Raw genomic sequence first — 27,863 nt, 5'->3', positions numbered from 1 at the left:
TAAAATAAATTACTAATTAATAGTCAAAGTGTAAAAATTTAAATCTATAATATAATAAATACAATTGAGACAATATAATTCTTAGATATTAAATTTATAATTTATAAGTGTCATTTAATTATCGTTGTTATCACTCAATATAAAGTTATTTAATTGATAATTTAAATATAAATATTAAAAATATAATATTATAATTAAGAAATTAAATATAAAATAAAACATTAATAATAACGATAAAACACAGAGTTTGCTAGTTTATATTTGTTTTCAACCTAACTTGATTGCTTTCCAAGTTTTTAGAGAGAGGGAATCCTCTCATTTTTGGTTCTTGTCTTCCTGTTCGAAGGAGCTCTCTCTCTAGCCCTTTGTGGCTCTCCCCTTCCTCTTCCGGGCGATGGCCAAGGGGAATCCCTTCCCTAGCCGACCATGAGTTTTATCGTCCCCACCGTCGATTGAGGTGTATATAGTTTTTGTTTCCTTTTGTTGGTGATGCATGCAGGTTGTTCAGGTAACTGAGAGGGTTTTGGGTTGGATGACTTGCTCTGTTTGTTGGTTAGTTGAGCGTTGTGACTCTTTCGCTGTCTGCTGTTTTTCGTGAAGCAGGTCTCAACTCTACTGGGTTCTCGAGTTCTGGTACCTCAGGGGACATTATCAGCGGCACTGTAGCGCCAAGTCCCTCCATGGCCGTGAAGCTTCTAAGAGCTCTGCCTCGCCCTACCCCGTAAAGCCTCTAAGACTATCTTTTGCTTCTGCTAAATAGAGACCTTTGGGCAGAGATTTTTTTTGTAGTGGACCATTCTAGTTCGCTTGGGTTTATCTTCATTTCTGTGTGTCTAATGGAGTGACCTACTTGAGCTTTCTTTTATCGAGAGTTCCGTATGAGCTTCTAGAGGCAATGAACGCGCGATGTAGAGCTGTGGTAGCTGGCTTTGTGCGTGAGGTTGGGTCTACGGGTCAAACCATCTAAGTACTAGGGCTTTGTTTGTATGGGTTTGGCCTATTGATCTGTATGGGAGTTTTGTTTTGTTTTGATGTTTGGGTTAGGCTTTGCTTGTTTCCAGACATGGATATCTTTCTATGTTTTCTGCAGGCCCATGGTTGTACTGGCTCCCCTTTTTAATTAATGGAATATCTATTTTTGGAAAAAAAAAAAGCCTATCAGGCTTATAACTAGCCTTGCATTCAGTTCACGGAGACTAGGGGAGTACTTTAAAGATAATAACACACAAAAAAGCAGCCACATACACAGTGAAATAATACCCAATTCCTAGAATTTCTATATGGCAAAGTTTAAATTCTCAAATTCAGAAATAGCGAGATATCTAAATCATCAATTTAATAAAGAAAATAATAAGGGAACAGAGACTCTGTCAATAAGAAATGTAGAATCATTCAGCTAAACGATAAACAAGGAGAAGTTAAAAATAGCCATATGATCCGAATATTCAATCTTCCTGTTACATCTCATTCTCAGCAATTTTGAAGCATCTCAATTCATGAGATGCCTGTACCAAACAACCAGACAGTAGGCCGTGTGAGCATACAAGGCCAAGATAGAAAAATTTGCAGGTCTGCAGCTAAATCACAAAAACTCATAATGGTAAACATCTCCAGTCCATAAAATACTCAAAAATCCATATTCTAGGGAAAATAGAAGAGCATATGCATTACAGGGAGAGAAAGAAAGCTTGCTGTGTCCAAAAAAGCACAAAAATTAAAGCTGATAGCATAGCACTGAAGCATCAAACAGTGGAAACTTTACTAGCGGCTTCACAACTTAGGGGGCAAAAAAAACACTACGGTAAATTACAGGTTAATCTTTATGATTTATCAAAATTCACAATTTAATCTCAGATACTTATCAAAACTTACAACTTAATAATAAATTGTCTTTCTTAATTTCATTTCCTTGTCATCAAGTGTATTACAACGCTAGTACCAAATAAAACAATACAAACCAGAACTGGTCAAACAATACCAACTTATATGACCCCTTACATAAATTGTTATTCATGTCAATCCACTGAATCATTACGGACCTAGAAGGTCTCATTAAATGCATATCCTTTATTCTGGATTCATTCAGCGTCCTTGTGTGGGATGTACGCAGCATATCTTTCAGCCTTGGTTCCAGTTTTGTGATCATAGTACTCAACCACAGCTGCACCAGCTAATGCAGCCAGCGTAAGAGCCTGAGCGTGCAACCTAGATTTAGAACACCAAAGCGGTCAGCAACAAAGCACAAGTTATGTATGGTAATGATGCAGAAGAAAGCAGATGACAAGGCAATCAGGAGGATGTCAGGTATGAAGGATGACTTAGGCTAAAACAGAAATGCTTGTCATATACAGTCCGGGTGTACATCAAAAAATAAACTATAACAATGACAACATCAATATGAATATATGACAAGGCAAACGGGAAGATGCAAGGTATGAAGGATGACTTCGACTTGAAGTAAAACAGAAATGCTCGTCACATGCACTCTGGGTGAACATAAAAAATATAACAATGACAGCATCAAAATCAAAAAATAACAAGAAAACAATTCAACAAGTCTCCTAGATTACCACCTTTTTGGTGGTTGCAGAGAGAGGGGATCATTAGCAAAGCTCATCACATCAAACCACCCAGTCACATTCTATCGAATCCCTTCATCTGACTCCCAATCTCATCACTACTTGCACTATGTTTGGTTAGAAAGAAAGCAATTAAAGAGGAAGGGAAATAATAAAGAGTAGGGAGTAAGGAAGGAAGGATGATAGTATTTCCTTTGTGTTGTTTGATAACAAGGAAAGCAAAGGATGGAATCTCTAATTAACCATTAAAAAAAAATTAGATTCATAAATCACAGGGATAAAAACGTAAACTATTTAGTAGCTTCTCCTCTACAATCTTTCCAATTTGGAAGTTTTGTTTTTTCGCCTGCCCCATGGAGGAATGAAAGGAGAGTTGTCCTTCCTTCCCAACCTTTCTCTCCAACCAAACAATGAAAATAAAGGTTTCCTCTCAATACTTTCATTCCATTCTTTCCTTCCTATCCATCCTCCAAACCAAACATAGTCTAAAAGCAAAAACATCATAAGTTTCAGTGACCATTCCAAGAAAGTTGATCGACTTTGAAAGAAATCATTATCTATAGTAACATACAGAGGCTAAGATCCTTGGAGACTTGATTTTAGGGTTTTGAAACTTACATATGGCAAGAATGAAACATACTTCCTAAGGTACTAATAGCCTTTTATCTTATCAAGAGGGCTAGAACCATGGGCACAGGTCAAACTTGGAGATGATAAGAATACCCTGAAAATATGATACAATGGGATAGACTTCTACTTTTGACTGTATGTATCCCACATTTATAGAGCTATCACTTTATCATATATCAAGTCATTTTAAGAAAATAACTTAAGAAAGGCCAAAATCTTTGTCCTCCCCAAATTACCAAATTCTAGGCTAACAACATGGTTTTCAATCCCTTCCATCACTTGACTGCGATGGCCTAATGTTACAAAACTTTGAGCCATTTCCTGGTGCAATGGCAGGTCTTGGGCTTTCACAACCAAGATGCCGCCCATTTGAGACCTTGGAAATGCTATCCACTTGATTAAAAACAATTTTTAGGATATTAGTGCGGCATTGTCCCATATTTCCTTCCTTGTGGTGTGGCTATGGAATAAAGCAATTGCCTTCTCCTTTTGCAATCAATAAACTCATTTTTGCCCAAGAAATTCCTCAAGGCATTGGAAGTGCGGTTAAACAATTTTAACTGCTCCCATTATTATACAATTTTACTCACCATGTAAGATGTTATCATGATTAATGAAAATAAATGTTTTAATAACTATTTCTTAAGGGCACTCTATTAGGAAAACCCCATTTGGCATACAAGTTTCCTTCTTTCTCAGCAAAAAATGGCACTAGATAGGACTCATTAAAAACCCATCGGCATTTGAAGCCAATGACTCCAAGGAAATACATGGAATAGCCCAAGCATGCCGGGCACAATCAAATCACAGCATCATAGAAATACAGAGATCCTACGAAACCCATATACAATTGCCAAGCTCCTAAAACCTAAGCTGAATTGTTTCTCATTATCGCAGAAATACCAATTTCGCTTGGAAATAAAAATCCTTATTCACTGTGTCAATGCTTAGATTAGTTCACCATCAATTTGAAATTTCTTATCGTTTCACAATATACAGCGACGATATTGGTAATCAGAAATTAACATCGGGTAAGATAAGGAAAGATCATAAAAATAACGAAGGATTACCTAGCGTGAATAATCCTGACGCTTGTTTTCATGTTGGGTTGAGACCAATTGTAAGCGATTGAACCCGCAATACCGCTAAGCCACAGACACCCTTTTCCAGAGAAGAGAGAGATCAATCCAAGATCCAAATCAAAAACCCAGATCCAAAAAAAAAAAAAAAGCATAACATCTGATTCGAACAAGAAGAAAAAAAATAAAGGACAAAAAACTACCAACAGTTCTAAGCTTGTGCTCAGCGACCCATTCCCTAACAGATTCGAATTTGCTCTTAGCTTCAGCCATCTTCGCGAGAGAATTTTTTTTTTTTTTCCCTTGTTGAACGGAAAAGAGAACTACGTATGAAAGAGGCAGAGAAGGCTATTTATAGGCTGATAACGGCGTGTTAAACAGAACTGACTGCCTGCGCCTTTTGTTGAGGAAAAAAAAAATAGAGTAAACGAGAAAGCGAAGGCAAAATTGCCGACTAGGGGTAAGAAAAGCTAAGCCGTGTCCATTGCAAGCTTATAAACCTGTCAAGATGCCTTCGTTCAAAGAACTGACACATGGAAACGTGAATGCGATCCCACTAAAAGCGCCAAAGCGGTATGGCACAGAGCAGGATTCCTGTGGGCGCTAGGAGATGGCAGTTTTGCGTGGTAAAGAGAGAATCGTTTTAGCAATCAACCCGACCAATGATCAATGTCAATGTAACGAGAAATTATATTGCGAGTTTAATTTTTAATAATTTTAATTAAATTAATTTAATATTTATATTATTTTAGATATTATTTTTATTATAGAAAAAATCTAAATATTATAAATTAAGTAATAATAAATAAACGTTATTTTACGATTCATAGAAATTGTTAGGTTAGAAATTTGGCCTAATGCTTGAGAAAAGTTTGAGGTTATAATTCTATTTTTGGTAGAACGCCTTATTTATTTTCATTATTTCATCAACACAGCTTGTTAAAAAAAAATAAAAAATAAACTTGTTCATGTGTAGTTTAGATTTATTTTATATATTTTTTTTCTATATTTTTCATTTGACTTTGTTATCGGCGTAAATCACTAAATTTTTCTAAAAAAATTGAAAAAAATATATATACATTAACGAGTATCAACTCTGGATTTTAATTCTTTATGTATGAGATTGATTTTTTTTTCTATATAAAAAATATACCCTTAATATTAAATTATGCTAATATGTATTAAATTAAGCGAGTGTTTGTCTTAATTTATAAGATGATAAAATTAATTTATAAATTATAAAAATAAATTGATTTATTTATTTATAATAATTTTTAAACTTACTAAATTTTTTAAACATGATATGTACATTATTTATATCCATTATTTGTGATTTAATTTATTTTTATATAATTTTTTGTTAATTTTTCATATATAATTTAAGATCCAAGATGATTACTTTAATAAAAATGCTAATAAAATCAAATAAATAAAATATAAATAAATAATAATTAAATTTAAATATTAAAAATAAAAATATTAGAATAATAATAACATTTTAATAACAATTATGATGTCTTTTTACTTTTATAATTAGTTTCGGATTTTAGTTATTTTTAGTGAAAAATGAAAATTAAAATAAATTGATTGTTAAAATTATAACTGATAGAGAAATCAACAATCAAAATATGACTAATTAATTAAAAAAATTCTAAACACTTTCTTAATTTTATTTAAATTTTAGTTGATTTCATTAAAATTATAAACTTAGTGTTAGTTTCATTCTATTCATTTAAATTAGTTTAGTTTTATTCTATTTACCTATATTAGACAAAATTGAAATACAATTATAATAATTTTATTAAAATTTTCAATATAAATTATTTTTTAATTTATTATATTAAACAATAATTTGATAATATAAATTATTTATTTTATTTTTATTGAAAATGAAATTAATAAAATTTGTATATATATAAAAACAAATTTTAAGTCTGATGAAAGTTATATTTTTATTAATATAAATAATTAAAAAAGATTATAAAATTGTAACCAATAACGTGGTTCATCTACTTGAATTTGATAAAAAATTTAAATTTTTTATTTTAATATGTAGTTAATGCTAAATTTTTATTTAATTAAATATACACTTATATTTACTTATTAATATTATTAAAATAAATTAATTGATTTTCAATGAATTAACAATATTTATAAGATTATAATTATAGATTTATTATATTACGAATTATAATATATTTTTTAATATAAAGTAGATTATTATTAAAATAATGTTAAAATTTTAATTTATATTAATTATTATAATATTAAAAAAATGAAATTATTAGCTATTTAGTGATAAATATTTTATCCATGAAAGTTATTATATAATATGTAATATTATAAAATTACATTTTAAAGGATTTAGCATTGAATTTTTTATTGCTAAAAGATTAGCAACGATACTATTTGAAAGGTACTAATTGTTAAAATTATTAGCAATGCATATTTTTGTTGATAATAGTATTAGCGACGAATTTATATAGATTAACTTTAATATACATTATCGACGACAAATTATTTATTTACCGCTATAAATAAGTTTTTTTATATTTTTTAAAATAATAGATAGATAAATTTATTTTTTATTAATTTCCTATTTTAATTAATTACTTATTATAAAATTTTATATTTAATTAAAGTTGAATATAAGTAGGATTAAGAATTTTAAATTTATATGAACTCTAAAATTAAAAAGTTTAAATTTATATAAATTTTAAAATTCATTTCAAAAATGAATGGTTATTTAAACAAAGCTAATGTCAGCGCCCCTCCTTCATACATTGATATAGAATATGGATAAGCTAAAAAAAATAAATTGAAGGTCTAAGCTTTCTTTCTTATGCTTATAAGTTAATTTGATTAAGTATTTCACAATATTATTCTCATTTGATTTTTAAAATTTCATCATCAATCTTATTTAATGTCATTTTAGTCATTTTAATAATAAATGTACTTATAAATTATTTTTTATTAAATACATGAACAATAACTATTTATTAGTTATTTATAAATACTTTAATCAATCATGTAACGATTTAAAATTTTAAATACTAATAAGTTCAAATCAGTTTATAAACATTATGAGCAAAGCAAAGTACCCTCTAGATTTATATACAAAGCCTAAGAATATCATATGACGGATTCTGAAAACATGATTTCCATAAGCTAATCAATCTTCACTCAAGTCCTTAGCGTTTTAAATTGGTTCAAACTTCAGGATTTAATATTTTAAAAATTTGTCCAATTTACAGATTATAAAATAAAAAAATAAATAAAAAACATTTATGCTTTCGCTTGGTGTTTAATTTTGAGAAATCCCAAATTAGAGTCAATTCAGAATTTTAGGGGGTTTGTATCATTCCCTTAATCATTCCAAAATCTTGGTCGGTACAGATAGAGTTTGGTCATTCTGGTCCTTCAGAAAATTGTTAACCAGAATTATTTTGGCCAGGGAACAAGCCACTAGAGGAAGCAGCGGCAGCATCCGTGCCGGATACGCCAAGCATCAAGTACTGTTCAATGTCGACAACTGAATCCACAGGACCAACTCGTTCGTAATTCAGGTGATGGATAGCCGTGCGGAACTAAAAATTAAGCGTAGCAATCGTAATTGGACACCAGCTATTGTCACAAAATTAAAATTGTCTTATCCAGTTGTGATATTTCCTCTTGTAAACTGTTGGATTCAAGGCAGCGAAATATATGTGCAATCTAATTCTATCCAACATGTGTTATTTTTATATCCTCAAAGGCAAAGAAACTAGAGGATGCCAAAGTTCATCACACAGCCAAGTGGCTGCCATAAAGATCGTTTTCAGGGCCACTCCACAGTATTTCGAGTCCGTCATGATGTGACAGACTCCAAGCATTATATATCGTTTTTCAAGCATACATAACTTCAGTACTGATAGTTTGCTTCACCCAAAAGGATAGCTATGACTGATTTTGAGAAGACATTCTCTCAGATCCATGCCTTTGGCGAAAGTTGCTTGATCTGATGCTAGCATCTGATCCGCCCGTAGCCTGATGAAATGCACCCCAATTTGATTCTCTGTCAACCTGACTTACTGAGTATGAAGTCGAGAGATCTCTTCCCCATACCCGAAATCGAGACGGTGGAGGATTTTCTGCTTCTTGGTAGTTTCGACCTGATGTACTTGGTGGGATGAAATAGAACCCAGTCTGATCTGATGAAGAGGCCATTGGTCCTACTTGAGACAAACCTCTGTGACTGTTGGATCTTTGGGTTCCAGAAATAATGGGTGCACGAATTGCTGTAGAATTTCCAGGTTGTTGTTGATAGTAAGCCTGAAGAGCTTGAACTCTATCACGAGCCCGGGCATTACTGCCTTGGTAAGGTGGAATCATTGAGGAAGCAATGGAGCTTCCAGCTCTAGCACTAGAACTGAGGAAATGAAGTGCTTATGAAGTTAATGCTACAACTTGACCAAAATGACTAAGAAAACAAATGTCTATCAGTGATCACCTAAATAAATGATCATATGCTTTGTCTTCAACCAAAATGCAGTCCCATGTAAAACCAAAGTAACAAAGAATATCCTTAACTGCATTTTTTTCACTGGAAAGACAGAATCCATTACCCAAGAGAGGAGAAGAGAATACAATGAGTACCTGTGGCCAACAAGGAAAGGATGCATAAATGATCCTGATCTTGGAAGATCGGAACTGGTTCTAGCTGGCCTTTGGGCAACTGGTGGAATTGAAGGCTGATCAGGATTTCCAATGCGACTGCTGGTCGTAGAGAAGGGAGGGGCATGGTGCTCCCAACCATGATAATGGAGATCCATGGCAGGGAAAGCATAGGAACTAGGAATCTCACTAGGCACTGATGGACCATTCCAGTGATTATTAAAATTCGAACCATCTGAAACACTTCCACTGGAGTTGGAAGTTGATGGATGAATTGGTCCAAAATAAGCAATATATGGACATGGATGAGTAGCTGAAGATACAGCTGCTGTGTGTTCTGCAAAGATAGCATGTTGTCCTAGTAGATCATGGTCTGCATCACAATATCAGCACTATCAACATAGTTAGCCATTATTCTTTCCTTAATATAAGGTGAAAAAGAAATCACTAGTTAAGCCAAATAGAGGGATCTCTTACACGCATTTGATGAAAATTCTCCTTCCCTGCCACAAAGATAATATATAACCGTCAAAAACCAAATGTCATACTTGAAAACAGACGCAAAACTAAGCATATTTAAATAAATACAAATGTCTTGTTCATTTTCCAGGAATAAGAGAAACACAAATGAGAATGATCATTCATTTCCATTTCTGATTTCTATTACCTGCACATGTAAAAATCAGGTATGTCTAATTTCCCATTTTCTTCCCTTCACTTTATGTTACCAAAACTAAAGGACCATGAGTAAAAGGCCAATTCCCACTATTGACCTCTCATCTCCAGTAACAGCACAGTACCAGAAAGTATAACTACTTCATTAAATGTAAAAGCAATTACAAGCAATGAGAATTGGTAGTCCTCCTATCCCTTTACAAGGAGATGACAATGTCATATTTACCATGTTCCTTCACACTTTAATCAATCTTCATCAGTTCAAACCCAAAGTGGAACAGTATAAATACAATCTGGCTTCCAAATTGCAAAGAACCTGAAATCCATTAGTCGGTTCCGGTGCCATTTAGCCAGAAAAATTGGGGTGAAAAGATGAGTTATAGCTTGTGGAAGAGCAATAAACAAAAAATTCCAGAAGTTTCCAAATTCAGATCTTGCTAGGGAGAAAATAACAAGTTGTAGATACTTTATTGAAGATCCAGTATCTTAAAATTGATTGTTTGTGTGACAGATCTATCACACAAGACTTATAGTCCAGCCCATTGTGAGGACACTTATCCAGTTGTGTGCAAGAGAAATTGAATGCATATTCAATCATGGATTAAAAAAAAAGAAAAAGGAAGCATTAGAAGTGCAGTTGTAAATCAATATCCCATATCAAGAACCTGGAGAGATATGTATATCTCATTTTAGTTGCTTATTGCAGCTCTCAGAACGGCATAGATGATAGAACAGAAAATCTAAAGTAGAGTACATTATAAGAGGGATGGCTGATGCATATTTTTCCAAGCCTCAAATTTCTTTAGTAATCACATTTTCATTGTTGTAACTTTAGGTTTCCTAGTTAACTAATCCCTTCCCTTCTCTTTCATGAGAAGAGCATTTGATTTTCTCATTGAAGATTATATCAGGTGAGTAGGCACATGTATGAGTGAAAAAACTTAAACGTTACAGAAAAGACAAATGAACAATCACAGTACATCAATTGAAACATGAACAACTGTAAGCTGCAAGTAACAGATGAAGCTTACTCAAAGGACAATGGAAGTCGTGCTAAACTACCAAATGGACACCAATGAACTCCAAAGGACTGCAAAACCATTTAAAACCAAAATAAATATGAAGTGGCATGTTAAGCACAATTGATCTGCATTCTTGTAGGCACAAGTGCATGCACACATACACATTGATAACACATAAACTATTATTAACAAGAAGCCATCAACATGGCCACTTATTTGTGCTGCTTGATGTAAGAACAGAATGCAATTTAGAGAGAGCTTTAGAAATAATAATAATAATAATAATAATAATAATAATAATAATAATAATAATAATAATAATAATCTAAAATCTTATAATAATGCCCCATCAGCACATGCACATAGAAACAGCATAAACAATTCACAAACCACCAGTTTAAAAAGATATATTCACAAATTTAGGCAAGTACAAAGCCATGGAATTAGTGAAAATAATTCAGTACTTGTAGCATGGGGAAAAAACCTATGAACAATAATATAACGCTAAGTCAACATAAATCAAAGCATTAACATTAAACCCCAATTCTCTCAGATATCATCGACAACCCCATAGTCTACCCCACTTTAAGATTACAACGAGGACCAAAAAGGGGAATACAATATCCATTGCATCTAAGGGTAGGTATCTCTACATTAAGTCATAAATAGATTCAGTACTATTTTGCTGGTTTCTAGAAAGATCAATTTGTGATTACAGCTTTGAATATTAATGTAACCTTTAGAAGAAAAAAAATGCATGCAAGCCACAGCCCAATCCCATTGGTATATTTGAGATAAGGACGCCGTTAAACCTTCCATTAAAAATAATCAGAGGATCTTCATGGTTTACCATTAATGGAGAACTAGTTTCTTCAATATGTCAGCTCAGTCAGGCTCGGTGTTCTAACTTATTCACTTCATTTTGGGTGGTATTTAAAAGAATTCGATAAAACTCGGTAAGCAGAAATTTCGATTTGGTTAACCAAATGCACAGCCATAAATTAATACACAGATATTATTAACAGTACTGTTACCATTCCTCAGGTAGTGCTGTTTTCAGCCTCAAATCAATCCCTTTAACTTCAATATGACTCCAAATCAAATCTCAATTTCTGAATACAGGTAAGTTAGAGCGAACCTAATTGCCAAATTTAAGGCCTGTCCTACATTGACTCTACTTGAAGAAATAGTCTATTCATGCTTGACCTCCATGTAAAATGGTTCGTAGAACCCAGTTGTTTTGCATTGGTAACACATGTAAAATTAAACCTCGAGTGGTTTGGATTTCCATAGCATGATAACAAGGGGATTGCAAACAAAAGTTGCACAAGTTGATATATTGCCATACTAACCATAAGCTCAAACATTGAAATATTGCTTATTCATTAGAAGAGGAATGGTACTTTGAAGTACTTTAAATGATTGGATTTTCATAATCCTTCAGCTTGGAGAAAATACAACTTTCTAAGACCTAATTAAGAAGAGCTGGCCTTTGTTGTTTTGCTTCTTTTGTATTCTCTCTTTCCAACTTAGTTTTGGCTTTCTACCCATTTTCAATGAAGGAAGCTATTTAAAGAGAACTTTTGACTATTATGGACAACAAAGAATCATATGTACTTTTGTCATTCCCATCCTCAATATGAAGAGTCAAATGACTAATGCATGAAATTAAGCAATAACATAAGAATCCTATAAACCAGAACAATTAAAAAAAAAAAGGGAATGTTGCAATCCCTAACTATAAATCTTAACTAAAAGAACACAACAAATAAGACATAACACGTGGCAACATATAGTAGAAAATTGAAAGATCCATATAAACTACATACTTTTTTCTTTTAACAAAAAATAAATACATAATCAAATAAAATTTAAAGCAAATAGAAACAAAGCAGCAATGCACTATTTATTTGAACTGCATAGAAGTGAATTATTAACGTAATTTTTTGCCCCTTGCAACCATTTACCATTTCGGAGTAGCTTAAATCATAAAGGTCTTCATCATGGACCCAGTCATCCATGCTGAATTCTGGCAGTGAACGGCAACCATTTGCATAAAGCCACTGGCCTTTCTCAATTTTCCGACAATTAGGGCATTGCATAGCGCCCTTTATATTAAATGCTGAACCAATGCAATCTGAAAATAATCATGACCAAATAAAATTTAGTCAATGATAGGCAAACAAAACATTATTTATTAAGTAAAAAATCAATGATATATAAGCCCAAGTGAAAGCATAAGTTCTAACAAGCAATGACAGCCTAACCAAACCAATATCTTTCAAAAAAAGAGAGCAAACACAATGAGAACATGAGTTTGAGCTACTAATTTTCTTTTTAAAAATATTTGTAAAAAAAATAAATATTGTTTACTCCAGAAGGGAGTGTTAAAAAATACTGCTGAATAGATAAAAAAAGAATTGTATTTTTTGATGCTGTTCAGTTATGCATGCTTTTCAGCATCTGTATTCCTAATTCTTACCCCTCCACCCAACTCCTACCATACAACTCATGGCTTACTTGTCAAAATCTATAAATCCAAATGGCAACATCTAAAATCCAACAGAAATGCAAATTTGACTCTGAATGTAAAATCAGCCACCGGGCAGAAGACTAGATAAATCAAAAAGATTAGCCCCGTGGTTTCAAAGAAAGATCTAACTGGAATGTCTCAACAATCCATCATCAATGAAAAATCATTCACAGCTCTTACCTGTTTGGTTTTAATAAATTGTTGAATTAACAACATTTGTCTCCATTCAACTTAGAAAAATAAAATCAGTTATCTTATTGAATGAAACTTGTCAAATTGCAACTAATAATTCAAAAACGAAATCACACCCACCTGATTTTTATCATCAAACCAAAAAGAAGACAATTGAACAATAGCCACAATATTATACCCAGATCCCGATATTACCAATCCAAAACAAAAGGTTCAAAAGTTGAGCCAGAATAAAACATGATAATCAAAATTGAATGCCAATCCTGCCTTACCCAAATGGAATTGATGTCCGCATTGGAGCTTGGCCCACGATCGATCCCCGTTTTCGGTGACTACCTCGAGGCAAATCGAACACGAAACCGACCCAAACGACTTCCCGCGTCCTCCTACACCACCGCCACCGCCTCCATCTCCACCATCCCCATCATCAACAACCACATCATTTTCACTATTTCCCAACCCCATCACACCACCGCAACAAAAATAAATAAATAAATAACTAAATAGATAAAAACCCCTAATTCCTTAAAACAGCACCGTCAAATTCCCACCCTCCCACCTTTGCCTCTCTGCAAATCAGTACAACCACTTCAATAATTTGGCTTAAAAAATGTATAAATTAGCGAAATTTTTAGCTAATTTAATCAGCGATATGATAGAGAGATAGATGTGGTGATTGGTTATGGTGATGAATCAAATTTTTTGATAAAAAATTTGATCTTTGTTTCGCTTCTTCTTCTTCTTCTTCTTCTTCTTCTTCTCCTCCTGTTCTTGTTTTTGTCTTCTCTCCCTATCTGCTTTTTGTGTTAGATTGTTTCGTGCCGTTAGATTTGGGGTTGAGTGCTGTTAGAGGTCGCAATAACCGCTGTCTAAACGAGCGTGTGATGGACGGTTGATATTAATCTACCCGTGTGTAATGGACGGATGCGATTCATCTTTGTGGAGCGTGGATTTGACATTCGTTGTTGCTCAACTCAACCCAGTCTTAATTGTTCTCACTCATTTTTAACTTGCCTCTGAAGTTATTATTATTATTATTATTATTTTTTTAACCCTTTCTTGGGTTGTTTCAAATGGATGGTTTTGTCAAAAGAAAAACGATGTCAGGATTTGGGTTGCAATGGATTAAAAAATATGCAAGTATAGTGTTCTTCTTTTCTTGAGATTTTTTTTTATTGGATGTTTTAAATATAAATAATCCATAAAATTACTCTCCAAAAAATCCTAAAAAATGGATTGTATTTTTTAAAATTTTCATTTTATTTAAATAAAAATAAAAGAAAATAGCTTAACTAATTTAATCCCATGATTGAAAATATATCATTTACTTAATAAATAAAGTTCAATTTTACAGATATATTTTCTCTTTTTATAAATAAAAAGATATTTAATTTGATTAGTATAATTTTTAATTTATAAATTAATTTAAAAATAAGTGTAAATAGTTTAATAAAATTGTTTAAAATTAATTTTTAAGTAATTTAAATATTTTATTAAAAGGTGATTAAAAGTAATTTAATTTATTAAAATGACTAAAATGATATAAAATTGAATATTGTGATTGTTTTGAGAATAGTAGTGATATTTTAAAAAATTATTAAGATAATATAGTCTTTTAATTATTTAAAGAGTAATTTTAAAATAAATAAATAAGTTATAAGTATGCATATCATGTTTATAACTTTTAACTTTAGAGAGTGTTTAGTGTAAACTATGAAAATCAATTTATAATCTAATTTGAGCTTATAAATATTTAAAATTAAGTAATTATATGTTTGGTTAAAGTGAGGCTAGCAATTTTTGACATGACCTTTTTACACGATATAACACGATATGTGATTATACATGTATAAGTTTGGTATAAATGAGATCAGGCTATAAATAGATTAAACTATTTATGACAAGTCAAAATTTCAAGTTTAATTGGGTTGATCCATCTAACTTGATTAAACAAATAATGACTAGTTTATTTAATTAGATTAACAAATTAATCTGTATTAATTTAATCCATTTTAAATCTATAATTACCTATTTTATTTTTATAATTAAACTACGTCATTTTATACGGTAAAACACTAAAGCACTAAAGCTAAACCTAAAAAATGTATTGTAATTATGTAATTTTAATTAACTTTGTCATTCGAATAATGTATGAATGTTTAGTTGATGTTTGAATATTTGAATGATTTGTATATTTAGGTGATGTTTTTGTTGATGATTTTTTTAATGTGTCTTAGCATATTAAACAAATTAATGTGTCTAATAGATTAAACTTGTTGTGTTATGTGATATTTATAATTACCGATTTATTGAAATATGTTAAACGTATCGTGTCGCGTTATATAATACGCAAATAACTCATTTATTTAAACAGATTACATAAGTCATGTCGTATAACGTGTGTCATAAATGTATTCGTATTAGGGTTAAGTATTTTGATGCGATTAGTTAAACGGGTCATATTTGGATTAGCCATTTTCATGTGATACGTCTAAATTGACACAACGAGTTTATGACCCGCGAACACAAATTGTCAATTTTAGTTAAAATACTTATAAGTAATTGATAAATAGTTGATGTATTTAGTAAAAAAATAGTTATAAGCACTCTTATTATCAAAATGACTAAAAATAATATTAAAAGAAATTTTATGATGAAATTTTAAAAATTAAATGAGAATAATATAGTAAAATATTTTTTTAAACTAACTTATAAGTATTAAAATAAAAAATCGAGCGATTTTCTTAACTTTTAATCTCAACTTATAAACCGAAAAATCTTTCAACTTATTTTTAAAGTTTATAAGCTAGTCAAATCAGTTTATAAGCCAAAGCGTTTATCATCTATTTTAAGTATCTTTTTTAATTTACAAATAAAATCAAATATTATTATATTTATAAATAAATTTAACTGGCTTATAAATTTAACTAAATATGCTTAAAATAATAATAGTATAATTTAAAAAAATATATATAGTTAACAGAAAATGAGGAGAAGAACAAAAGAACCATGTGATTTTGTTTTGGAATTTGGAGTAAGCACTTTGGTAAACTGAACTCTCTTATGATTAAGATTGGAAACAAATACAGATTGGAAAAAGTAAAGCAAGATTATAATTAAATTTGAGTTTTTAAGATTTGTATAATCTGCCTTTAACCCCACCAAAAGCATGAGTTGGCCGCCTATATTGAAGCTATCCATTTTTAAGTTTCATGCATTAATTATTCATCAATTTCATTCTTTTGCCTATTTGCTATTATTGCTTCCTTCCTTTTATACTAGTTATAGCATTCCAACTAAGATCCATAATTAAAAGAGAAGGGAGCAAAATCAAATAATTTTTTTAATAATAAAAAAATCCTTCTTGCCCAATTATTTCATAATAAAAAATAAGTTAACTTGTTAGAATTGCTATGGTAGTCATTAGGGTGTGCCGTTTGATTCTGGTTTAAGGCTTGTTTAGGAATTTAAATTGAATTGAAATTTTGATATGATTTTAATTTGATTTTTTAATGCTTGGTTTTGATTGTTCCGTTTCATATAATTTCAATTTGAATTTTTATTTTTAATGTAATTTGACACAATTATTTTTTTTATGAAAAGTCATACTTAATTCACCACTTAAATTTAAAATTATTTGTTAATACATGTTATATCATATAATATATATTTTTTAATTATATAATATTAACTTTAATGTACATATATAATTAAAAATTACATATATTATATAATATACATTATTTTATAGGGTGATTTATGTATTTATAATTAAATTTATTAAAAACACATAGATAAATGAAAAATAATATTATGATATATATATATATATAATTGATTTTTTGTTTAATTTCAATATGATATAACTTCGATATAATTTCAATTCGATTTACAGTAAATATTTAAAATTAAATTAAAATAATAAAATAATTTTAATTTAGTACGATTCTAATCAATTTGATATAGCTTTTAGTTCAGTTCGAAACTCAAAAACCGTATAAATCCTTTCTACACATTACATTAAATTAACTATGCTAACATGGTAATCCACAAATGTCTAAATAAGTGCAACGTGAAATATTTTGCAGAGGTGAAGTGATAATGGTATGACTAGAGATTAGCTAAAAAAGCTAAAGTTTTAATTTAATGATATTAAAATTATTTTTACGATAATGAAAATTTAAATTTAAAAAATAATAAATAGAATCCTATGATCAAAAATAATAAAACAATAAAAAAGGTCATCGTTAGCTTGTAATTCAATTTTATTTTATTTTTGGATAAATATCACATATAATTACTTAATTTTTTAAATATTTTTATAAAAATAATTAAATTTTAATTTGATTTAATAAAAATCACTACAACTACAAATTAAAAGTTTTCATGTTAACTTGTTAAACATGCTAATCTATCAATTATTATATAAATAAAATTATCTTATTTTTGTCACGACCCAACCTATGGGGCCTGACCAAGACTAGGACACAGGCGCCTTAAAGCCCCGAGGCCCGTAGTAAGCGTTCTGCTCATTATCCCAACTCTAAGACCCATTTGGGCCCAATATCAAGAATACAAACGGACAGAGTCCGGCCATAAAATGGACTTACCAACGGGGAGTTTTCGACTCACCCGACCTGTAAACACAATATATAGTCAATTGGGGAGCTCAGCTCACCCTCCACATACTCATCAACATAATAATAAATGGGAGCTCAGCTCCCTCATCCAATCCATCAAACAGACATAGAATATTAAGTTTCTGGTCCAACATGATAATAATATTACGACCCAAATCAAATAATTATTGCTAACACATGCGGAAATTCTAGGAGTACATAAAATTACACAAATATCGATAAACAACTGCGAAGTATAAAAGCGAGTTAACCTAGAATAAAATATCCTCCTGCGGCTGTAAAAATTTTTGAACAGAGTGGCGTTCGACTCAGAGTAAAATATCAATTTTAACCATAATCTCTATAACTATCTCAGAACTAATGCACTGTAGAGTGAAATGCAACATCAACATCATATTCACATCATAGCATCAAAAAGTAATTTGGAGCACTCACGCACCTGTAGCATCAATCATAATATATTGGGAGCTGATCCCTATCTGACTCTCTTAAATCCAACACGGTGCCTGAAGAACTCAAGCGGACTTTCGCTTAATAAACCAAATCGAGGGTCGGTGAAGAACTCAAGCCGTGACTACCCCTCGAAGGAACGTCCCAATGAAGAACTCAAGCGTGACTACCTGGCCCTATCCAGAGTCCACACCACATCACACTCACGACAACTCACTCACACTGCTACAAATTAACACAACAACACTCATGGAAAATTAACATTTATGAATGCAACATAAATAGTGCCTTGAGTTTAACTACATTAATATATGCATATTAGTGATGCTTTGGAATGCTGATCTTATTATAATATAGAAATTAAATTTAAAATTAATATTTTACTCACAAACTTTACGACAATCACTGTGGCGGCTGGGCGGAGGAAGAAGGCTGTCCCGGCTCACCTGATAATTACATTACATCTATTTAATAAATTTGACTCAATACAAACAAAGAAAAAGATCAAGTACGTCCTAAGTCGCGTAGAAAATCCGTGAATCTCCCTATACCTAGGACCTACCCAACTGCAAAGGGCTAAAAACACTTCTATATTCACAATCCATATATCAATAGTTCAATCATATCTCACAGCCCTCCCGGGCCCATCAAATCAATCATCCATCACAATACGCAAACTTTCAATTTAGTCCTTATTATTGTTCATTTTTGCAAAGCGCCCAAACAAACTCTAAAAATTATAAAACTTTGCCCATGTCCTTAGCAATATTACTAAGCTATTGCAAAAGAATCGTAATTTTCTAAGCTACCACGAATATTTTATGGATTTTTAATCCTATTCAAGCACTAGAAAATTACGAAAAAGCAAGGTTCGGGTTTACCTTTGCCGATTCCGACTTGAGAACGCTCGGGATGCCCGACAATGGTGGGGTAGCCAAAACCTAGATCCAATTCGGAGACTTTTCCGTGAGTGCATGTCGGCGAAATTTGAATCAGGACAACCGCCGAATTTCCGCGAATTGAGGATACCTACGAAGCCCAATAATAATATATAAAAAAATCAGGGGTGTTACATTCTTCCCCCCTTACAGAAAATTCGTCCTCGAATTTTACACCAGGCAGAATAAAGCACATGATTATACATTGAACAGATAAGGGTACTTGCTACGCATGTCCGTTCTAACTCCCAAGTGCACTCTTCCAGATCGACTCCTCCACAAAACCTTAACCATAGGGATCTGTTTTGATCTTAGTTGTCTCACTTGGTAGTCCACTATGGCTACAAAGTTGCTCCTCAAAGGTCAAGTTCTCTTTTAGCTCTATTACATCCTGCCGTAGTATATGGGGAGGATCTGGGATGTACTTCCTGAGCATGGAGATGTGAAATACGGGATGAACGTGAGAAAGGTTGGGTGGTAGTTCCAACCGGTAGACAAGCTGCTCCAACTCTATCGGTAACCTCAAAGGTCCAATATACCGAGGTGCAAACTTGCCCTTCTTTCCAAATATCACGACTCCCTTCATTGGAGAAACCTTCAGAATACATAGTCGCCTTGCAAACTCCACATCCCTCGTGCAGGGTCCGCATAACTCTTACACTCTTGAAAATTGTTTTCAATCGTTCACGATTAAAGGAACTATCTCTGAAGTGTACTGCACTAGGTCTACATCATGCACCTTCGCTTACCCCATTTTAGTCCAACACAGAGGAGACCTACACTTTCTTCAATATAGTGACTCATAGGGTGGCATCGCTATGGTGGAGTGATAACGGTTGTTGTAGGCAAACTCCACCAAAGCTAGTTGATCATCCCATCGACCTCCAAAATCCAAAACACTCATGCGAAGCATGTCTTCGATGTTTGGATTGTCCTTTCAATTGTCCGTCTGCATGCGAGGGTGGAAAGCCGTCTTGAAGTTCAGCTGTGTGCCAAGTGCCTCTGTAATTTTCTCCAAAACCGAGAAGTGAGCTGGGGCCCTCATCGGATATTATGGAAGCCAAACTCCATGCAATCGACTATTTCTCGAATGTAGATCCGTCTTGTGCCCTGAGTATGTAGTCTTTACAGGCAAGAAGTGGTGATTTGGTTAAGCGGTCTACAATCACCCATATCGAATCATATCCTCGCGTGATGCGAGGCAACCTTGATCCACAAAATCCATAGTGATCATTTCCCACTTCCATTCTGGGATAGGGAGCTCTTGCAACTTCCCTGACGGTCTCTGATGTTGAAACTTCACCTTCTGACAAGTCAAGCACTTGGACACAAAGTCTGCTATGTCTCTTCATGCCATTCCACCAGTAGCTATCTTTCACATCATGGTACATTTTGGTGGAACCTGGGTGGACATTGTACAGTGTATAGTGTGCCTCTCGCATGATTTCATCTCTGAGATTGTCCACATCGGGCACACATATCCTAGAACCTTGCACTAGGGCACCATCATTGGCAAATCCAAACTCAGCACCTTCACCTTGCTGTACTCTTTCTATGATCTTCATTAATTGTTGGTCTCTGTATTGGGAAACTCTAACTCTATCTCGCAAGTCTGGCCTCACTGAAAAATGAGCCAACAAGACCTCCTCATCTGAAAGATCTAGGATTAAACCTTGATCCATCAACTCATGTACTTCCTGAATCAACGGTCTCTTCTCTGCTGAAATGTGCGCCAAACTGCCAGAAGATTTTCTACTTAAAGCATCTGCTACTACATTGGCCTTCCCAGGGTGGTACTGGATGGTGCAATCATAGTCTTCCAGAAGCTCCATCCATCTCCTCTGTCTCAAGTTTAAATCCCTCTGTTGGAAGATGTACTTCAAACTCTTATGGTCGGTGTATATCTCTCACACTTCACCATACAGGTAGTGTCTCCAGATTTTTAGTGCAAAGACTACAGCCGCCATTTCCAAATCATGGGTGGGATAATTCTGCTCATACCTCTTCAGCTACCTTAAAGCATAAGCCACTACTTTTCCATCCGCATCAAAACACACCCTAGGCCAACTCTGGAGGCGTCACAGTACACGGTGTATCCTTCATCGCTCATAGGTAGTGTTAACACCGGGGCAGTGGTTAGACACTCCTTATCCTCATCATTATAACTGACTCTATCGAGCTCTCTTCCTGTCCTTTGCATCTTATCCACTTCCCTTTTCCTATTTTTGGTATTGTTGGTATCTTTTCAACCTGCTGTACTTATTCCTTAATTTTAGTCCTATCTCATCCTTACACCTTTTCCTTCAAAGATGTCTATCCCATCATCAACTTTAACTTTCTTTTTATTTCTTAGTCTTATCTTGATTACTAGTTTCATTACTTTGAGAATTCTAACCCTATGATTTACTCCTACCAAAGACATTCTTCACCTTATGTAACACTTATAATTACCCATAGAAAAAAATTTTTTTTCTTGTATCCCTTTTTTCCAACTTAACTATCGAACATTCTCATTCCCTATCACCCTTAGTAGGAAATTGCTTATCCTGGATGAATATGAGCCCCATAAACTATAAGTTCCATCTGAACTAACACGACTGTAGGAAATATGTGTCATGCCTTAATTCCAAACAAGATACTTCACGTGTTCATTCTCCTTAATATAATCATATATACGCCCATAGCTTTCTAAACTTCAACCTCAAATTACCCATCAGAACAATTTCATCTATTGAATCTCAACCATAAATAGTACTTCCTCCAACTCATAGTTTAAAACAGTTGCAAGCCTTAGTATAGCTAACTCAATTTAACTCCTGTCATTACTCTGTTCGTCCTTTCATACTTAATACTAGGTATGCACTTACTGTCATTCTCATATCAGGAAATTATGTATGAATTGGTGCCTACCAAACTCTCAATTAACTAGGTCTCCTTGACTCAGTCTGTTCCTTATATAATGCTCTAGAATCAAAAACACGAGCTAAACTTGAAAAGAAAGAAAAATACTCTTATACTCAACTACGCTCGATTGTCCATATAATAATGTTTAACCTATGTTTCTTGGTCTTTCTCTTCAAATTTCATCATCTCCTAGCACAATTGTGCTCTACCTATAAGATGTCATCTGCATGAACTCTTTCTGAACCATTGTCCTTCCTGACATAATATTTTATAATTTATTAACTTTACTTATACTCGACCAATGATTCATATCTATCATCGTTTATATTGTGCTCTTAACTTTTGTTGATTCCTGAAAGATTTCTCTCACTAATAAATTCTTCCAACACTAATTCTAATCTTATCTATGGTCATTAGTTTGATCCTTGAACTTTCTAGTGATTTATAACCACCCAGACTTGTCACTTCTCGTTCTACCCCTACTGTTGTCATGTCGTTATTGCTTTACTACAAAGTGATTCTGTTGATCACACTAAAAATGTTTGCTGACATTCATAATGAACCTCTAACTACCTTGTCACTATCTCAAAAGTCTAACTTAAAGCCTCTGTCATTATCTATCATTCTTTTCCTCTCATCATACCTTTTGATCCCTTAGATTAACTTTTATTAAACTTACTACTTACTAACTTCTTCTTCTCTGCTAATTAGATAGTCCACAATATCATCGCACACCTTCTAGCTTTTACTCATTATTATTGTATTCCATACCTCCATCATCGTTCTTACTAATGTGGTCCCATTTTGGGTTTTCCATCCTTGTCATTCTCCTTGCCAAGAATACCACTTAGCCTACCATATATCTTCACTTTGATCCTTTTGTTACGCGCCTTTAGGTTGTCCTTTCATTTATTTCCTTTTTCTTATCCAAAATAGAACTTAACTATTCTATCCCTGGTTCCATTCTTCTTCCTAACATGACAGCTGTACTTGCTGACTATATCTTTCAGAGTCTCTCTCGCGATATCATATGTCTGTGCAACTCAGATTTGGTCATTTGACCACTCTAGCTAGAACATCCAATGGCATTTAAATTATATTGCATCCAATCAATTGTCCAAACTTTCTTTCTTCACTTTCTCTATTCATTGTACTTATGTGATTTATCTTCGCTAATTTATTACTCTTAACACTATTATAATTAGATTATACTATTGTTTTGAACAATATGAAGTTACAAAAGAACTCAGGAAATGACAATCATACCTTTATCGTATGATCTCTATTCTTATCCTTTAGCTTACATAATATCCTTACTACCTCGAGAACTGATTCTGCAGTAATTTTATTTATTTGTTGTTATCATTATCATTATTATTATTATTATTTTCTATATTTATTCAATTAGCCAAAACTTAAGATTCCGGGCACCCAAACCCGTCATCCAATTCAAAGGATTTACATCCATCGTGATCTGATTATATATGATTCCTATAATGGAACTTGTATCCTCTCCAGGATACCCGAGCCAACTACTCTCTACCACACTCTACGGTCCATCCGGGACACTATTCCATAAGTCATCATTATCGGTAATAACCTTGATCCATTACGAAAGATAGGACTATATCCTAACTTGCTGCAACAAAGGTACTACATCTACCACCTTGCCAGAACCATGTCAAGTTAATGACTCTTTTATCATATCATAGCTCTATAAATCATCAATTCATAGTTTCGACCTTCTCTAGGTAGTAGAGTTGTACTTTATTCCATACTGATACACACAAGGTATACTATTCTCACTCTATAAGTGTCACCTTTACTTTGCAACTAGTCCAGAAACCTGCAGTCCGATGGCAACTCTTGATGTAACTCTAGCTCATGTCAGTAATCGAGTCACCGACTCTAGTTATCACCCAACCGTGACCTTTCAATATTCTAACTCTAGACTCTTAGCAGAGTTCCCAACTCCTCTGCAAATATAGAACTTTGTTACGGCATAACTGTACCAAAGCGAAGCCATCTCAAACACCCTCATTATGGAGCACCACGGGGATGCACGACTCTACACAATAATCTCATGTCGATCAGTGTCTGCGACTTACAGAGCAGACATCGAGAACATTGTATAGTTACTACGATACGTCCTGACAGACTAGGTCTCCTAATTTCTTATCTTTCCTGAATCTTCTATTATCACAAACTTATTCTGACTGGGTCATCTACCGATGTTGCCAGAGTGGTATCCTCATCCTTATCTAGAACAATTGTACTTTTAAGACTCACTTTTATGTACTCGTGTCTTACAGGAAATGGGCACACCATTTAAACCCATACTGACAAAAATATAACATTTCTTGAAGTACGTATCCTCATGATAGATCTCACATGTCTACTAACTCTATTTCACATTTCTGTGTAAACAACGAAAATCAACACACTAACTGAGGTAAACTTAAATTTAAAGAAGTCTAACGTAGAATCAAGAAACAAAGTATTACAGGAAAGACGAAATGTAATCCTATACTCCGCATGTGACTCCTAGTAGACTCTTCCCAACACTTAGACAACTTTTCCCTAAGAATGGAGCCTAAGCTCGATACCACATTTGTCACGACCCAACCTATGGTAGGACCGCACTAGGACACAGGCGACTTAAAGCCCCGAGGCCCGTAAGCCTAACTGCTCATTAACCCAACTCTAAGACCCATTTGGGCCCAATATCAAGAAAACAAACGGACAGAGTCCGGCCATAAAATGGACTTACCAACGGGGAGTTTTCGACTCACCCGACCTGTAAACACAATATATAGTCAATTGGGGAGCTCAGCTCACCCTCCACATACTCATCAACATAATAATAAATGGGAGCTCAGCTCCCTCATCCAATCCATCAAACAGACATAGAATATTAAGTTTACAGGTCCAACATGATAATAATATTACAGACCAAATTCAAATAATTACTGCTAACACATGCGGAAATTCTAGGAGTACATAAAATTACACAAATATCGATAAACAACCTGCGAAGTATAAAAGCAGGTTAACCCAGAATAAAATATCCTCCTGCGGCCTGTAAAAATTTTTGAACAGGAGTGAGCGTTCGACTCAGAGAGTAAAATATCAATTTTAACCATAATCTCTATAACTATCTGTAACTAATGCACCCTGTAGAGTGAAATGCAACATCAACATCATATTCACATCATAGCATCAAAAAGGTAATTTGGAGCACTCACGCACCCTGTAGCATCAATCATAATATATTGGGAGCTGATCCCCTATACAGCTCTCTTAAATCCAACCTGGTGCCAGCGAAGAACTCAAGCGGACTTTCGCTTAATAAACCAAATCGAGAGTCCCAGCGAAGAACTCAAGCGTGACTACCCTCGAAGAACGGGTCCCGAAGAACTCAAGTCGTGACTACCCCGTCCTATCCATAGTCCACACCACATCACACGCACGCCAACGCACGCACACTGCTCCAAATTACCACAACAACACTCATGGCACATTAACAGTTATGAATGCAACATAAATCGTGCCTAGAGTTTAACTACATAAATATATGCATATAAGTGATGTATGGGCATGCTGAACATATAATAATATCGAAATTACAATTAAAATTAATATTTTACTCACAAACTTGACGACAAATTACCGTGGGCGGAGGAAGAAGGTCATTCAGCTCACCGACAATTACATTACATCTATTTAATAAATTTGACTCAATACAAACAAAGAAAAAGATCAAGCACGTCCTAAGTCGTAGAAAATCCGCAGAATCTCCCTATACCTAGGACCTACCCAACCCGCAAAAGGGCTAAAAACGCACTTCTATATTCACAATCCATATATCAACAGGTTCAATCATATCACAGCCCTCTCCAGGCCCATCAAATCAATCTTCGATCATAATACTCAATCTTTCAATTTTGTGCTTATTATTGTTCATTTTAGCACAAACTGCAAAAACAAACTCTAAAAATTATAAAACTTTGCCCCGCGGTCCTTAGCAATATTACTAAGCTATTGCAAAAAGAATCGTAATTTTCTAAGCTACCACGAATATTTTATGGATTTTTAATCCTATTCAAGCACTAGAAAATTACGAAAAAGCAAGGTTCGGGTTTACCTTTGCCGATTCCGACTTCGGGAACGCGCTCGGGATGCCTGACAATGGTGGGGTAGCCAAAACCTAGATCCAATTCGGAGACTTTTCCTAGTCGGTCTGTTCGTAGGAAATTCACAGATCCGGACAACTGTCGAATTTCCGCGAATTGAGGATACCTACACGAAGCCCAATAATAATATATAAAAAAATCAGGGGTGTTACAATTTTATTATTTTTTTAAAAAAATTAAAAAATTATGATGCATAAAACACATTGAGCTAGTTAAATCTATTCATTTTCCTTATTTTTTCTGCATCAATAATTAATAGTTAATTAATTTTATTTATAAAATAATTAATTAAAATATTAAATATTATCTTAATTAAAAAAATAATATTTTATAATTTATTATCTAAATATATAAATATTAATATAATTATTTATATCACTAAACAACATAAATAATGAAAATATACTAAACACTACTTAAAATCTGCTGTGAACAGATCAAAATAGCAAATAAGCCTTTTTTTTTTCTTTTTTAATTAGAAAAATAAAGATTTTTTTGGTCAAAAATAGGGATGTTGGTAAAAGCAGTGGTGGGAATGTTTTATTTTATATATATTTTTAAAGGCTGATAGGAATTTATTATAGTTGCACTTGCAGTTGCAGCAGAAGAGTACGTCTGAATTCAATGGATATTCTCTCCCCCAATTCATCTTTATCATCAACATGGAGCTTTGATGCCCCACTCAAACCCTTCTGTCTCTTTTCTTAGCCAAAGCAAAGTTTCATAATTTCATTTCATAGCCCCTAATAGAAAATCAAAATTAATTTTGATTTAATTAAATTTAAATTTTTTATTTTGAAAAATTAATTCTGATTGACAGTGGAAATGATCAAATTCCAATTTAATTTTTTTTTTCATTAAAGCCAATTTTAGACAATTTAATTTTAATTGATTCCAATTTTCAATTAAACAGTTCAATCTGAGAAAGTCAATAATTGGGCAGCTCTGATTCTGAAAAATCGTACCTATCGAAGCCAAATATGAATCAGCAAAGCGGTTTGATTTTGTCTCAGCATGCGTCCCAATTAAAATTCTCAAGCTACAGTAATTTTCAAAAAATTATAATATAAATTGATAAACAAGAAATGACGAACTAACTAGAAAAATACAATCAAAATTCAGTTTTATTTTAGTATTAAAAATAAAATTTTAATTATTTTTTTTTAATATTTAATTTTTTTTATAATTAATTTGTAATTTTATACGGACATAAAACAAACAATGGTTGGGTAAGATTTCCCACCGACGTCAAATCTCTTTGACACCGTGAATCCTTGGTGGGGATTTCAAGGAAAAGCCATGGCTAATTTGGTAATTTCGGAGTTACATTCTCATGTCGCCGCCTTTCTTACATTTAACTTTTTTCCACTATAAA

General features: G+C 33.1%; 2 protein-coding genes across 2 annotated transcripts; both read right to left on the bottom strand.

The window, feature by feature from the left end:
• Nucleotides 1–1,875: 1,875 nt before the first annotated feature.
• Nucleotides 1,876–4,863, bottom strand: LOC110654632 (uncharacterized). Its single transcript, XM_021810671.2, has 3 exons — nt 4,492–4,863; nt 4,280–4,370; nt 1,876–2,205 (listed from the first exon to the last, which is right to left on the bottom strand). Exons 1-3 carry the CDS (start codon nt 4,559–4,561, stop codon nt 2,079–2,081), a joined length of 288 nt encoding a protein of 95 aa, XP_021666363.1. The 5' UTR covers nt 4,562–4,863; the 3' UTR covers nt 1,876–2,078.
• Nucleotides 4,864–8,006: 3,143 nt separating this feature from the next.
• Nucleotides 8,007–14,178, bottom strand: LOC110654633 (E3 ubiquitin-protein ligase RFI2). The gene is made up of 6 exons (XM_021810673.2): nt 13,636–14,178; nt 12,606–12,775; nt 10,648–10,706; nt 9,419–9,444; nt 8,924–9,314; nt 8,007–8,696 (listed from the first exon to the last, which is right to left on the bottom strand). Exons 1-6 carry the CDS (start codon nt 13,826–13,828, stop codon nt 8,225–8,227), a joined length of 1,311 nt encoding a protein of 436 aa, XP_021666365.2. The 5' UTR covers nt 13,829–14,178; the 3' UTR covers nt 8,007–8,224.
• Between the last annotated feature and the right edge of the window lie 13,685 nt (nt 14,179–27,863).

Source organism: Hevea brasiliensis, chromosome 5 (assembly GCF_030052815.1).
Source record: "Hevea brasiliensis isolate MT/VB/25A 57/8 chromosome 5, ASM3005281v1, whole genome shotgun sequence".
Taxonomy (NCBI): Eukaryota; Viridiplantae; Streptophyta; class Magnoliopsida; order Malpighiales; family Euphorbiaceae; genus Hevea; species Hevea brasiliensis.
Note: the sequence above shows the minus strand (reverse complement) of the source record. Positions and strands in the feature narration are given on the sequence as shown.